At 55.1% G+C, this 13,046-nt stretch overlaps 8 protein-coding genes across 8 annotated transcripts; 5 read left to right on the top strand and 3 right to left on the bottom strand.

Annotated features, from left to right (window-relative positions):
• Positions 1–11: 11 nt before the first annotated feature.
• V1518DRAFT_422534 (uncharacterized protein) lies at positions 12–811 on the bottom strand. Its single transcript, XM_066905474.1, has 2 exons — positions 566–811; positions 12–400 (listed from the first exon to the last, which is right to left on the bottom strand). Exons 1-2 carry the CDS (start codon positions 753–755, stop codon positions 222–224), a joined length of 369 nt encoding a protein of 122 aa, XP_066757343.1. The 5' UTR covers positions 756–811; the 3' UTR covers positions 12–221.
• Positions 797–2,397, top strand: V1518DRAFT_422532 (PINIT domain-containing protein). The gene is made up of 6 exons (XM_066905473.1): positions 797–1,013; positions 1,116–1,330; positions 1,385–1,524; positions 1,572–1,643; positions 1,692–2,108; positions 2,158–2,397. Exons 1-6 carry the CDS (start codon positions 984–986, stop codon positions 2,343–2,345), a joined length of 1,062 nt encoding a protein of 353 aa, XP_066757342.1. The 5' UTR covers positions 797–983; the 3' UTR covers positions 2,346–2,397.
• On the top strand, positions 2,114–4,917 carry V1518DRAFT_122898 (uncharacterized protein). Its single transcript, XM_066900699.1, has one exon. The coding sequence runs from the start codon at positions 2,431–2,433 to the stop codon at positions 4,471–4,473; it is 2,043 nt and encodes a 680-aa protein (XP_066757341.1). The 5' UTR covers positions 2,114–2,430; the 3' UTR covers positions 4,474–4,917.
• V1518DRAFT_429532 (mitochondrial import inner membrane translocase) lies at positions 4,766–5,164 on the top strand (the record flags this gene model as incomplete). The annotated part of the gene is made up of 3 exons (XM_066906137.1): positions 4,766–4,874; positions 4,928–5,011; positions 5,064–5,164. The coding sequence occupies 3 exons, from the start codon at positions 4,766–4,768 to the stop codon at positions 5,162–5,164; spliced, it is 294 nt and encodes a 97-aa protein (XP_066757340.1).
• A 2,329-nt stretch (positions 5,165–7,493) lies between these two features.
• On the top strand, positions 7,494–9,247 carry V1518DRAFT_422525 (aspartic peptidase domain-containing protein). Its single transcript, XM_066905472.1, has one exon. It carries the CDS (start codon positions 7,651–7,653, stop codon positions 9,112–9,114), a length of 1,464 nt encoding a protein of 487 aa, XP_066757339.1. The 5' UTR covers positions 7,494–7,650; the 3' UTR covers positions 9,115–9,247.
• On the bottom strand, positions 9,175–11,271 carry V1518DRAFT_422523 (aspartic peptidase domain-containing protein). Its single transcript, XM_066905471.1, has 3 exons — positions 10,002–11,271; positions 9,888–9,956; positions 9,175–9,837 (listed from the first exon to the last, which is right to left on the bottom strand). The coding sequence occupies exons 1-3, from the start codon at positions 11,206–11,208 to the stop codon at positions 9,332–9,334; spliced, it is 1,782 nt and encodes a 593-aa protein (XP_066757338.1). The 5' UTR covers positions 11,209–11,271; the 3' UTR covers positions 9,175–9,331.
• A 399-nt stretch (positions 11,272–11,670) lies between these two features.
• On the top strand, positions 11,671–12,329 carry V1518DRAFT_422521 (phosphoribosyltransferase-like protein). The gene has a single exon (XM_066905470.1). The coding sequence runs from the start codon at positions 11,713–11,715 to the stop codon at positions 12,283–12,285; it is 573 nt and encodes a 190-aa protein (XP_066757337.1). The 5' UTR covers positions 11,671–11,712; the 3' UTR covers positions 12,286–12,329.
• On the bottom strand, positions 12,255–13,043 carry V1518DRAFT_422520 (transport protein particle component-domain-containing protein). Its single transcript, XM_066905469.1, has one exon. It carries the CDS (start codon positions 12,991–12,993, stop codon positions 12,316–12,318), a length of 678 nt encoding a protein of 225 aa, XP_066757336.1. The 5' UTR covers positions 12,994–13,043; the 3' UTR covers positions 12,255–12,315.
• Positions 13,044–13,046: the final 3 nt, after the last annotated feature.

The following is a 13,046-nucleotide window of genomic DNA, read 5'->3' as shown; positions in this document are numbered from 1 at the left end:
TTCACGCAATTTGTTGTAGTCGATGTATTAATCTGCGCTGACCAATGCTCGCTCGATCGTAGTAACAGGCATTTTCGTGAGAACAGGATCATTAGCCAAAGTTCTAACAATTCAAAACATAGACAAAACATTGATAAATAATGTTCCACAGATCCATAAAACGCCGAAACCATATGCCAACTTTTGTATGTGTCAAAGAGCTAAGTGCGTGGGAGAGTCATCTACTTTGACTTTTTCGAAGTACTGCTGAATACCAGAGCCCTGTTGCCGAGACGCTTCTTGGTCATGAGCTTACTTGCTTTCTTTTGCTTCCACTGCTCGTTTCTGGAACCTTTCCAGCCACTGGTGCTGATCTTAGCTGGCACGGTCGGTAAGGAAGAGCTGTCGATGTCCATAGCAACTGAGCAAAGTGGAGTTAGCAAGCTGTATGTAGTTCAACACTGCACGTCTGCAAAAGTGAGATGCTCTTGATCCACGACTCCGAGTAGCGTCACGAGCTCATCAGAGAGCTCTGCTGACACCACACTGTGGCTGCTCAAATAAGCAAAGAGGTCTGGGAACCAACCTTCTGGAGCATCCTCGTGCGTGGTGGCGGATGGTGGCTCTGCGTGGTCAACGGTAGCCGACTTTGCGGAGGTGGCACTGAGCTTTTTGGCGAGCCGGGCGGTGCGAGCAGAGTATACCGGCTCAAACACGGCGGCACGCTTAATGGACCGGTAGCGGACTTTGGTTTTTGCGCGGAGGGACTTTGCCATTGTATATGCAGATATTGTGGTGGATATGTGAGGTGGAAGAGGAAGAGATTTTGCTGGGAGAACTTAGTGCGCCGATACTCCGCAAGGGGCTCGAACCGTCGAGGCCAAGGCCATCGCATCTGCGCAAAACCACGGATTCTGGCCCCGTCCTCGTCTGCCGCCGTCCGACGCGTCTGCTGCTTGCAAGGACGCCTGCAACTGTCTTACCGAAGACCGCTACGCCTCGCGATGCCGGAGGATCCATATGCGCGGCACAATGTGAGTCGACTCCGTCTGCACTGTCACCAGGGACGCGTTTCGTACAGCGACGACACGTACCGTCGCGCAATTCGCGAACGCAAGACTCACGCAATTGAACAGGAGTTGCTGCGCTATGTCAACAACTGCTTCACTATTCCGCCGCTGAAGTCGATATTGCGGACCATCGGTCTTTCGCAGACCGGGCGCAAGTCGCTGCTGAAAATGCGTCTCGCGCAGCGTCTGAACGATCTCAAGATAGGAAACTTTCGGCCGGACTACGAGATTCTGAAGGGCCTGATTTTGAACGAGGCCAGGCACTACACGAGCGCTTTGGTGTATGTTTCCAAGCCCTGTGCGACCCTGCGCGAGGCACGAATTGACAACTACAGTGCGAACACGCCCACGAACCCAGCACCAGTCGCGGCTACGGCATACGGTGCCGCAGCATTAGCAAACCGCACACACCCCGCGGCTACGATGGCCGCCAAACCTGCCCCGGCACCGAAGCCTGCTCCGGTGTCCGTACCAAGTGCGTTATGAGTAGTATCGAATTGCCAGCAGTGGCTGACAAACTAGGCCATTTGAACTTCCGACCGAATCCGTTTTATATGCTTCTACAGCCACTGTGTCCAGCGACGCAATGTCCAGGTACGCACCCAGGATTATATTTATTCCTCCAAGCTGACGCGCGTGAAGCTGTGTCGGATCATAGGAACACCGTCACACTCACCTTTCGTTTCACTGTCGCGCAGGCCGAACGACTCATGCAGGACAAGACCTACCGGGTATTCTTGCTTTGCGCTCTCACCGATGATTTTATCCGTCAGGCGCCGATTCAATTTCCACAGAGTATTGAAATCCGAGCGAATGGCAAGTTCTCCACCGCGAACTTGAAGGGCCTGAAGAACAAACCCGGCACGGCGAAGCCTGCGGACTTAACGGACTTGCTGGTTCTCGACAGCTACTACAAAAACAGAATCGACGTCGCGTATGCGTACACTAGTCAGAGATACACGATGTCGCTGCAAATAGCGCGAAAGCGAACTGTCGCGGAAATCGTGACGCGGATTAACGCGGGACGGCACATCGCCAAAGACGCCGTTATTGCCGAAAGTATATATACTCCATGACATTGTAATGCTGCGTTGCTGACTTAAGATAGTGGTGAGCAAGAACTTGAACGACGAAGACATCGAAACTGGAACGAGTGTGGTCACGCTGAAATGCCCGCTGTCGTTCGGACGGCTCCAAGTTCCGGTGAAATCGTTCAAGTGCAAGCATCTGCAGTGCTTTGATGCGACATCGTACATACAGTTGCAAGAGCAGGGCCCGGTATGTACCACCTCCTAGCGGGAGGCGGAGAACGTGCTAACAGCACAGACGTGGGTGTGTCCAATATGTGGAATATTCGCTCCGATCGAGGATATAGTAGTTGATGGGTGAGTTTGCAGACGGTGTGGCTTATACACAGGGTGTTGACCTCTGCAGGTATCTTGAGGATGTTCTGAAAGCCACGTCCAGCGAAATTGAGTCAGTAGAAGTCGAGCCCGATGGCACCTGGCGCATCCCTGAGCAAACAGACGACGAAGGCACAGATTCGGATGACGACGACAATCACATGCAAGGCGGGCTCGAAGTGATCGATGATTCGCCAATGCGCGGCCAACAAGCAACAACCTCGCGGACAACTTCGAACGTGATTGATCTTACGCTAAGCGACGACGACGAACCTGTCATTGTGTTGCCGAGAGTAAGCTTAGATCGGACGCAAAGCGCGGCGGAGACGTTATTGAACCAGTTTCGGGATAGCACCGAAGCGATGATAAGGTCCGATTCGAGCGAGTACGCGTTCAGTGACATTTTGCCAGAGCAGATTGAGGAGATTGAGCAACGCGCGATGTTGGCGGAGCATAATCGACAACAGAGTGATAACAATAACAGCGATGGCATGAGTGCCGCCAGTGGGACGTCGGCGAATCGGGCGATGCAAGCGGTGCATGCAGCCAGAACAAATACCGAGTCGCCAACATTTAGAGATAATGTGATCACGGTGCAGCGGTGGATGCAGGAGCACAATGGTGATCTGCAGCAGGGAAGCAATGGTGCCTTGTTGTCTCCGGCATTGCTGACGGCGCCGGTTAGTGATTTGCGACACGCGCCTGCACGGGGGACGTTTAGCGAACCATTACCGCAGGAATCGAGCGTGCCGGCGTCTCGGAGCTTGAGCGCAGGGGCCGCAGCGCCTGGCATTATGATGGCGGCACAGAGCCGCGGCAACACGACTGCCATGGTGGAATCGATGGCGCTGCCACCGCTGCAAGGCCCGCTCGGCCAACCGCTCCGTCCAAGCCAGTTACCAGACCAAGCAGGTCCAAGGCCACCGATGCAGACAGCTAGGGGACAAGGAGGTCACATGCCCTCGGCAGCGGCACTGATGAATCCGCACGGGACGTTACTCGACTGGCGCGGCGAGCATGACGTGGCAACGCATGCAGGAAGAGTGCATGCCCGGGACGAGAGCACCTCATCGCCGGTGCAGGAGCCGCCTGCGAAGAGAGTGAATTTGGCAGGTGGGCAGACGACGATTACGAGTGTTTTCAGACCTGCATTGTTTGGAGCGACCACCGCTGTGGCTCCGGTGGCAGGTACGGCACCTACCGCATCAGTTGTCGTTCCATCGATGACTTCAATCCCGGACTCACTCACAGTCGTTTCAGCAACTACCTCTTTATCAGCAGTCACACCCGCGGCAACTGCTACTGTTGCACCGCAAGTGCCATCTGTGCCGGTGCCATCTGCAGTACCTGCGACGACACCAGTGCGACCCAGCATGACGACAACGCGCACACTACCGGCGCTGAGCCCATCAACAACAAATACAACTGCAACACCCCTCCACGCTCCTTGTGGCCCGGCCATCGCCCCTTCGAAGACACGCGAACAGGTTCTCGCCGACATCAAAAACACGGCCGAGGAGATACGCCTTCTCATAGCATCTATGTCTGCAGATCGACGAGTTGCGACGGAATCGGCTGCTGCCGCCGCTTCACCGGCGGGAGAAGCGACTTTGCCAGCGATTTCTGCGGCTGGGGCGGATGCAAGTGCGGCGGATGTCATGGCACTACCGCCTGTGTTGCCGCCGTTGACGGCGATGATGGAGACGACGGGCGCGGAGACAGAGGCGGAGGCGGAGAGGCTAGCGCCGTTGGTCGTGACGGGGGATGGCACGGCAGTGCAGGATGTGGAGGCGCCAGTTGTTACAGAGGCTGGCACTCCACGAACTGTCGTAGTGGCGCCGGAACTGTCAACACTGGCGACGAGCGAAGTGCCGAAGGAACCAAGCTTAGGCGCAACAGCTGCAGAAGCCCCAAGCCTACCGACACCATCTCCTTCATTTACTGCTATTGCTGCAAAGAGCACCGTCGTGCCATCCACGAACGGATCCATAGCTGGGGAGAACTCGGCCACGACTGTGTAAAGAACATGTGCCAGCTTTGGGGCGAGGTGTATTATTGGTGCTTTGATTTATTCATAAAACGGCGTTCTGTTTCATTCAAAGGGGTGGAGAGGAAAGAATTGTGATAAATAGAATGTAATTGGTCGTGATGACCCAGGTAATAGACCGCACAGAGTGCGGCGCTGTGGCGCCGCACTGCAAACGCGGATGAGGAGAACTTGCGGTTAGGGTTATTTTTCGGTTTTCGACTTTTCGACGGTCATCCGCTAGAGGTGACAACTTTCGAACGCATACTGCCAGTATCTCAGACAAAATGAGCGACAATCAACTTGCAAGCGAATTTGATAGCCTTGATGCTACGTCGCAGCAGGAAATCATGCAGTTCATCAACACCGAGCGAGCGCGGATGAAGATGCAGAATGGTACGTGGGCGTGGTTGGTGTGTTGGAAGACTCAAGGTGCTAACGGAAGATAGGCGTGCATATGTTTACGGATTTATGTTTCAAGAAGTGCATTAAGAATGTGGAGTCGGGTGGACTTAATGGGTCGGAGGCGTCATGTGAGTTATACTGACTGCTTCTGCCGGTAGATGAATGCTAACACGGTTGTAGGTATTGTGAGTTACTTCGAGCGGCTAAGATACGGTAGGATATTCGTGCTAATGGACTGGGCTAGTCGAACTGCGTGCACCGATATCTTGACACAAACTTGAAGATTGTGGAAATGTGAGCTCTCCATAGTCCTATGTGAGACGAGAATAGCGCTGACGGCCATAGTATCACGAGCGCGGCGAAGAAATGAGTCTAAAAGGTATGGTAGGGTGGGCTACGTGTAGGCTCACGTACTTGATCTGCGCAACAGCGCTGCATTCCGACATTGTCAAGGGATATGCTGTGTGGATTGCGCGCTGGGATATTGAAGTAAAACGCACAGCCGATATCCACGGTGATTATCTCTATCTATTTTCACTACCTCCAAAACAAGTCGAATAGTACAATCTTTTCCCAGAAGATTCTTCATACTCAGACGCATCTCGCGATACCTTTTTTGTCTTAAAACGACTTCTTGCGGGGACTATGTGAAATCTAAATTACATCTTCTGCCGCCTGTTCCAGTTATCACCAACTCAGTTTCACGTCACAACTCACGTAAAAATCCCAATTGTACGCACATTGGCAGGTTCAGGCATGTCTGCGTGCTTCGGTACCCAGCATTTATTTTATGAGGTGCAATGCCCGTCACACTATTTTGGCGCAGCTGAATTATACGGAACTCTCAAGCGGACTGTGTCCCACTATAAATCTGGAACTGGTCTCGTAACTTAAGTGTGGTATAGGATGCACCACTTTCACTCAGCGCAGTTTTGTTAGCATCTTATCTGTCTGGGATTCAGGGATCTGTGTTGACAACGTACGCTCTAAAAACACATGTTTCAAATATACTTACTAGTTTCTGTCTCTTGACTGGATGTACTCGCGTTGAATGTATATCTTGAGCAATTGAAATGTGTTAAGACTGCGCAGGCAGATGAACGTGGATCACCAAATTCCTAATTCCTGTTGTTCTGTGATTGCTTGACTTTGAGAAATTGAGGAGTGGGCCGAGGGAGCAGGCCGGCGTATCCGAGTACAGTCTAGCCGTCCTTGGACCTCACCGCCCAGCAATTTATCCAGATGCCTAGATCCTCACATCCCCTAATGGCCGGGCTAACGCTATACTGCCGTTTCAGAGATGCAATTTTAATGATTTCTAACATGCCGCAAATCACGATCAACTTGGATGATTTTCTGCATTTGCTGGATCAGAGTGAAGCGGGGCAGCGACTGCTGGACATGTCTTGTTGCGTAACTGCTCGTGAAGCGTGCTGCGAAGTCGCTCTCACTTTGGCCACTTCAATACCCACCTTCCAGACAAATTCAAGTAGTCAAATTTCCAGGGAATTGCGTTTCATGTATAGATGCATCTATTCATAGCATTATATTGTCTGATAGTATACGCCTGCGCCCATGACCATTATGTCGCGACACAGTTGCACTAAAATATAGTCCCTCTTCTTGGAGTTGGAAGGTACGCCACCAAGTTTCCCGAGAGACGCGTCGCAAAATGTGACACCGGCAGCGCGTTCCTGCCAACTCAAAAGTACTAGATCTGCGTCAGTTAGCTCCGCAGCGGCTGTGGGGGATGCAATGTGTGTTGACCGGGCTGGTGTGGCAGCACAAGACGCCTCGTCGCGGGGCTGTTGCGATCTTGCTGCGCGCTGCGTGCGCTCTTCCACGTTCGCTCTTCCACGTTCACAACCTTCAATGTCCATACTACTTCAAATAACCCGAATATATCCTGAAATCTTTTCCCTGCACAGGCGCGTCCAGCTATATGATTTTTGCTTGTGGAATACGCTTGCTTGCCTGCGGCAGGGGTGGGCAGGTGGGCGTGGGCGTGAAACTACTGATTCAGTCTTGCGGGTTTGGTTTGGTTGTTGCATCAAGACGACGATGCCTAATAAAAAAGCACATCGCACTCAAAAGTCCCAATTGCGCGTGTGTGATGGGTACGGAAATATATGCGTATTTCTATACCCAAGAACTGATTCGTTCGTGGTGCATAGCTTGCGGCGCTATTTTGGCACGCAAAATTTATACGCAACTCTCTAACGACTGGCGCTCGCTGTAAATTTGGCACTGGCCTCGTGACTTGCGTATGAAGTGGACCGCATGCGATCTCTCTACTCTGGCAGCAGTCTTGAACCCCGGAGTCGTCAAGTATGCGTACCACGCCTTGAAGGCTGTATATTCCGGTATGTGTCAGCGTGGTCGAAAGGCGATTTTCTACGTCTAATGTCTCCTGCACGCGTTCTACTGGGAAATCGCGCAGCCAATGGTGGGTCCAAACCGGTGCAGCAAGGCTGCGAGTAGTCTAGGCTGGCACTGCATGCGCGTGCTGACAGGAGCGCGTTGGGCGTGACGAGGCACACGCGCTGCGCCACGGCTGGAAATAGACGTCAACCCGGTCGCAGTGGCTGGGGTGGCTGGGGTGGCTGTCCAGCCCCTGGTTCCTGGACCGCAACAACAATCGCGAATTACGCGGCCTGCCCGTGTTCACCTACTCTGCCAAGTTCCAGCACGTCTATATATACCCTTCTCCCATCGTCGCGCTCCGCCTTTTATACCCCACAGTTTGACCTGCACACCCAGACACACAATGAAACCCACCCTCATCTTCTCCGCGTTGGCACTGGCTGCCGCCGCCAGCGTCTCGGCGACACCAGTCGTACACGCCCGCGCACCCGCGCCGTACATCCCGGCGGCTGGGGCAGTGTCGTTCCCCATTCGCGCGCCAGAGTCGCCGGCCACGCGCATGCGTCGGCGGCTGCGGCGGCGGAAGATGATCCGCATGCTGCAGCGTCGCGGCGACTCCACCGCCGAGGTCTCCATTACGAATGACTACAGCGACGGCGCGTACCTTGCAACCGTCACGCTTGGCACCCCCGCGCAGAGCGTGGAGTTGCAGGTCGATACCGGGTCTGCGGATTTATGGGTTGAGAGTTCGTCGAACTCTGACTGTTCCGATAATGCGTGCAGCACGACGGGATCGTTTAATTCGTCTGCGTCGTCGACGTATTCGGATTCGTCGACCGCGGATTTCAGTATCACCTACGCGGACGGGTCGACGGCGTCGGGCGCGTACGTGCAAGACACATTGAAGATTAGCAATGTAACGATTACAGATTTTACTTTCGGCCTTGCCACGTCGTCATCCACGTCGACGTTGGGGGTGTTGGGTGTTGGTTTCGATGCGGATGAGGCTGCGACGACGACGTACGAAAATCTGCCGGATCGGTTGTACTCGGATGGTGCGATTGCGGTGAAGGCGTACTCACTGTGGCTGAACGATGCGGATGCTTCTGAGGGCACGTTGTTGTTTGGCGGCATTGACACTGATAAATACACTGGCGATCTGCAGACGATCGACATCGTCGCGACGAGCGGTTCGACTTACACGCAGTTTGAGGTGGAGATGACAAAGTTCGTATACAACGACGCAGGAAACAGCACTACGATGTCGAGTGACACGGTGGATGTCGTGCTGGATTCTGGCACCACATATGCGGTGCTGCCGACGGAGCTTGTAGAGAGTCTAGCATCCGCGATGGATTCAACCGAGTATGATGAGGACTACGGCGTGTACATTGTTGACTGTACGCTGCAGGACTCGACGACTAAGAATGTTACCCTCACATTTGGAAGCTCGGCGAATTTTACTGTCGGATTGAGTTCGCTTGTGGTCACGTTGGAGTATTCCGTGGAGGGCTCCACCGAGACGCCGACGCTCTGTGCACTCGGTATCGAGACTTACACCGACAGCAGCGACAGCGGCGCGAGTACCGTGCAGTCCAGCACAACCTACATCCTCGGTGACGCGTTCCTGCGCGCGGGCTACTTTGTGTTTGACCTCACCAACAAGCAAGTCTCCGTCGCACAAGCGGTGTTTGACACCACCGCGTCGTCGATCACCGCGCTGAGCTCAGGCGGTGTGAGTGGAAGCTCGGAGACGGGCACGGGGAGCACTGGATCCTCCTCGTCGTCCTCCGCGGCGGGACGGAGGAAGGTCGCGTCGGCTGTGGCGGTTGGTGTCGCGATGCTGGTGGGTGTGTTGGTTGTGTAGGAGTATAGACTGGGCTGCATTTGCATTGGTTCTGTGCGTGGTTGTGGTTGTGGTTGTATGTCATATATAACGAGAAATGCGATTAAAATTCAACATAATGTAACAAAAAATTCAACATAGTTTTACATGCGAGTAAGATCAACATATATCCAAATGCAACCAGAACTCACAAAATACCAGTCCATACCCCCATTTCCCACAAGCAAGTCCTCACTGTTCAATCATGCGTCCGCCAGAACACACGCGGGCTAGTAACAGCGGCCGGTGACTTTGCGCTGCCGCGGCGCGGAATTAGATAGCGCAATCGCCGGCGGGAGCGGCGATTATAGAAAACTCCCGCCGCCACGAGGATGAGCGCGGCAAACGCGATGAGCGTGATATTTACGGAGAACATTTGCGTAGGCGAGGAGGGATAGTGACGCCGGAAGAGCATAGATGAAAATACCGATTGCCGGAGCTGAGCAAGATGTTTCCCGTCCTGTAATTGTCTCTCCGCCTCGTCGTCAGCGCTGAGAGAAGAGGGGAGCGTATCCGCGAGCGCAGCAAAGGCCGCTCGCTGGTGTGTTAGTGGTGGTGCGGAACTTGGAAGTGGGCCCGCGGTGGGGATGTGACCGACGATGTCGGCGGGCACGCCATCAGTGCGGATGAGAACAATCTCTGGCGGCGGACGGGGTCCGAGAATAGGTGTGCGGCGTGCGATCGAGATTTTGTCGTTTTCGAGGTCTGTGGAGGTTAGCGGGAGACAAGAGGGGAACAGGGGAGAGGGGACGGGCCATAATAGATGTAGGCAGAACGGAGGATGGAGTCGCCTATGACGAAGTCCTCTGCAAATATCCCGTGAACTGACTGTTAGTCGAAACCTGATGAGGCAATGCACAAGCACATACATGGCTTCGGCAAGATAGCCTTGAACGTCATAGCACACACCGGCGCGCCATCGTTGCGCACTTCGATTCTCGATATCAGTTGCGACACATGCACTGGAATCTCGACGCCCCAGAAATTGAAAATCACAAACGCGTCGTCAAGCATGCGTTCGCAATCAACGAAAAATAAACCGTCCAGCTCGCGATACTCCGCCACGCGGCGACGGCGGCTGTGGGCAGTGCCTCCCGCGACTTGGTCCGCGATGGCGCGGGCGAGGGGCAGTGGGAGGAGAGACCAGGATGAGGTGGGATCCAGGAGTACATCGAGACGGCGCAGGGAGGAGGAGAGAGTTTTGCCCCGTTTTCCGTTGCGGTAGAAGTACACTTCCCGGATCTGGACAGAATGCGGATTGCGCACCTCGCGTGAACGTTGCTGGATCCCTGTCGTCACGAGCGGTCCCTCGAACAGCGCTTTGTCAACAGCGCCGAAGCGCAATTCGCCTGCCGAACTTGCGAAATCGAGCACAGCGAAGGAATATCCCGCGTTTGAGATCACGCCATCGGCTTGCAACCTGTTTAGCAGCGCGGGTGAAGTTCGGCCCGGTTGCAACACGCGGCCGCGCGCGAGACCAAGACGGCCGTAGCGCACGGTGGATTCAAACGCTGCACCGGCGACAAAGTGGCCAAGATGTGTTTTTCCGTCGGGAAGGTGTAAGGTGTCGTATATGGCCTCGATGCGGGCGTAAGTTGTGTCGTCGTAGAAGATGTTGCCACGTTGGCGGACGAGTGAGGAAGTGTGCGAGGCAGTGCGGTTGTACACGCCGGTGAGCGCACATAGACCAAGATCGAATGAAGCGCACATCTCGTTCTCCGTGGAGTGCATCCACAGATCAACCGACCGCGCGTCGAGTTGGAGCACCAAATCCTGGGGGGGAGTTCCCAGAGCAATCCGCGCGAGGTATGCAAACGATGCGCGGTCGTTATAGGGCGTGTGCAGTCCCGCGCCGCGCTCTGGGAGGGTGTGGGCGTCGGGATCCAGGCGCTGCAAACCGTGGTCGTCGTCGGTGCGGGCGAGGAAGTGGTACGCGCCTGCAAAGGGAAGAACCACCCCGAGCGGGTTCGGCGTGCGCTGGACGGGCCGGACTTGCTGTCCCACGCGCGCCATGCCAACGGCTGCGTCGACGTCGGCGGTAGCCGCAAGAAGGAGCAGCGCGAGGAGGGAGATCATTAGGAAATGGGTATTGGGGTGGAGCAGTGGAGACGATCCAGGCGTCGCAGCGACTACGGAAATGGCTGCGTGCAATTTCGGCTGCGAAGCTCCCGCAACTGATTTAAGCTCTGCCAAGCACCCCTGGAACCAGCCGCGCAAACTTCGCTGCCACGCCACACAGCCGCACATGAGAGCACGTGCGAGCTGAACCGATGTATGAACCGGCCAACAGTAAGTACGCGTGTTAGTTACGTGTCGACTGCGCGTCAACTGTTACGCGTCTGTCTACGCGTTCTCGTGGACGTGCGCTATATGAAGGAAGCGAATGTCCATAGAATGAAGCACATGTTCAACGGATATTTGAGTAGTTGTAAATCGAACACGTGGACGCGTTGTCCATACAGCACGATCACTCTGTGAGTACGAATCACAGAACGCCAACTCTTTTGTGACTCCCCACAAATCCACTTCACCAACCTCCCCACTACCCCCACCACAACTTAACCAATTATCACATCCACCATGGCCGACGCAACCGTGGACGAGCTCAAGGCCCTCGTCAAAGGCGCGCTGCGCCAGTATCCTGACTTCCCTGAGAAGGGTATTCTTTTCGAGGACATCCTGCCCATCTTTCAGTCGCCCACAACCTTCCAGGCTCTGCTCACTGCCATGGCACTGCAGATCAAGGCCAACTTCGCCGGCAACGATGGCCCAGAAGTCATTGTCGGGCTGGACGCGCGGGGGTTTTTGTTTGGTCCTACGCTTGCACTGCAGCTCGGTGCCGCGTTCGTGCCGGTGCGCAAGAGCGGAAAGTTGCCCGGTGCGGTCGCGGAAGCAGAGTTCCAAAAGGAGTACGGCACGGATGTGTTTGCAATCCAAGCCGACGCGATTAAGCCCGGCCAGCGAGTCGTAGTAGTCGACGACATCATCGCGACCGGCGGCAGCGCAAAGGCGGCGGGTGATCTCGTGAAGCAGCTGGGCGGTGTGATTCTCGAGTACGTGTTTATTCTCGAGCTCGACTTTTTGCACGGGCGCGATTTGCTTGACGCGCCAGTGTATACACTGTTATCGGGACAGCCGACCAAGCTGGAGTGATTTGTATATGTACTGTACAATAGATGATCTTTATTCCTGTCGTAGTGTCTGTACGTGGAACGTGGCAATCGGTAGACTTGATGTCTCCGCTACCACTGTTGCCTGCACGCCGAGACTCGCCAGAGCGCCGCGGATCACGCCGCATGGGAACCATAGATACGGCAGTGCGCGGATGGCCGCATCTCTTGAGCCCGCGTCCGAGGACATGCGCATGAGCAGCCGGAAGCTCTGGTCCGTGAGCACGTACACGCCACGGTGGTTTGTTTTGAGGTTATCGATCTGTTTGCGGAAGAGCAGGTGCCATAGGTCCTTGCACACAAATTTCATGACGTCGAGGACGTCCGCAAAGCGTGGACGATCTTGTGAGAAGCGCTCGACGAGGCCCTGACCGACGCGGTAGCCGAGACCTTCGACATGCTTGAAGATCGCATTATGTCGTTGTTCCAGCACGGCACCCGCGTCGGCGGGTGTGTCCTCTGCAGTGTGGTCGCCAGTGACTTCAACGATACGCTCGGAAAGGGGGATAAGCTCGATGAGGAGGAAGTCGAGACAGGATAAGCTGAGGTAGATCGCGTGCGGATCCGCGTACTGCGCTGCCGCAGCTGCCGCGGGTGGCGCAATGACAGCCTGTGCTGGAGCCGGCTGTGGCTGCGGTGTAGGTGGGGCTGTGCTCGTCGACGGCCGCGGAGACGGAGCTAGAGCGGCCATGCGGTTGTGCGGGACGGAAAGCGGCGAGGGGGATGCGTACAGCGGCTGTCCGA

This window comes from Limtongia smithiae (assembly GCF_038497785.1).
Source record: "Limtongia smithiae strain NRRL Y-17922 unplaced genomic scaffold V1518scaffold_14, whole genome shotgun sequence".
NCBI classification, from domain to species: domain Eukaryota; kingdom Fungi; phylum Ascomycota; class Lipomycetes; order Lipomycetales; family Lipomycetaceae; genus Limtongia; species Limtongia smithiae.
The sequence above is the reverse complement of the archived record's forward strand: the minus strand, read 5'-3'. Positions and strand labels throughout refer to the sequence as shown.

Bases quoted from the DNA above. Each gene is read 5' to 3' on its own strand.
- V1518DRAFT_422525 (XM_066905472.1), top strand. From the start codon at position 7,651: ATGAAACCCACCCTCATCTTCTCCGCGTTGGCACTGGCTGCCGCCGCC.
- V1518DRAFT_422532 (XM_066905473.1), top strand. From the start codon at position 984: ATGCCGGAGGATCCATATGCGCGGCACAAT. The intron at 1,525-1,571 runs GTGCGTTATGAG...CTGACAAACTAG, and splicing joins TGCTCCGGTGTCCGTACCAA to GCCATTTGAACTTCCGACCG. The intron at 2,109-2,157 runs GTATATATACTC...GACTTAAGATAG, and splicing joins AGACGCCGTTATTGCCGAAA to TGGTGAGCAAGAACTTGAAC.
- V1518DRAFT_422534 (XM_066905474.1), bottom strand. From the start codon at position 755: ATGGCAAAGTCCCTCCGCGCAAAAACCAAAGTCCGCTACCGGTCCATT. The intron at 401-565 runs GTTGGTTCCCAG...CACTTTGCTCAG, and splicing joins GCACGAGGATGCTCCAGAAG to TTGCTATGGACATCGACAGC.
- V1518DRAFT_422520 (XM_066905469.1), bottom strand. From the start codon at position 12,993: ATGGCCGCTCTAGCTCCGTCTCCGCGGCCGTCGACGAGCACAGCCCCA.
- V1518DRAFT_422521 (XM_066905470.1), top strand. From the start codon at position 11,713: ATGGCCGACGCAACCGTGGACGAGCTCAAGGCCCTCGTCAAAGGCGCG.
- V1518DRAFT_422523 (XM_066905471.1), bottom strand. From the start codon at position 11,208: ATGATCTCCCTCCTCGCGCTGCTCCTTCTTGCGGCTACCGCCGACGTC. The intron at 9,957-10,001 runs GTATGTGCTTGT...ACTAACAGTCAG, and splicing joins GGCTATCTTGCCGAAGCCAT to TTCACGGGATATTTGCAGAG. The intron at 9,838-9,887 runs GCCCGTCCCCTC...TAACCTCCACAG, and splicing joins TTCTGCCTACATCTATTATG to ACCTCGAAAACGACAAAATC.
- V1518DRAFT_122898 (XM_066900699.1), top strand. From the start codon at position 2,431: ATGGGTGAGTTTGCAGACGGTGTGGCTTATACACAGGGTGTTGACCTC.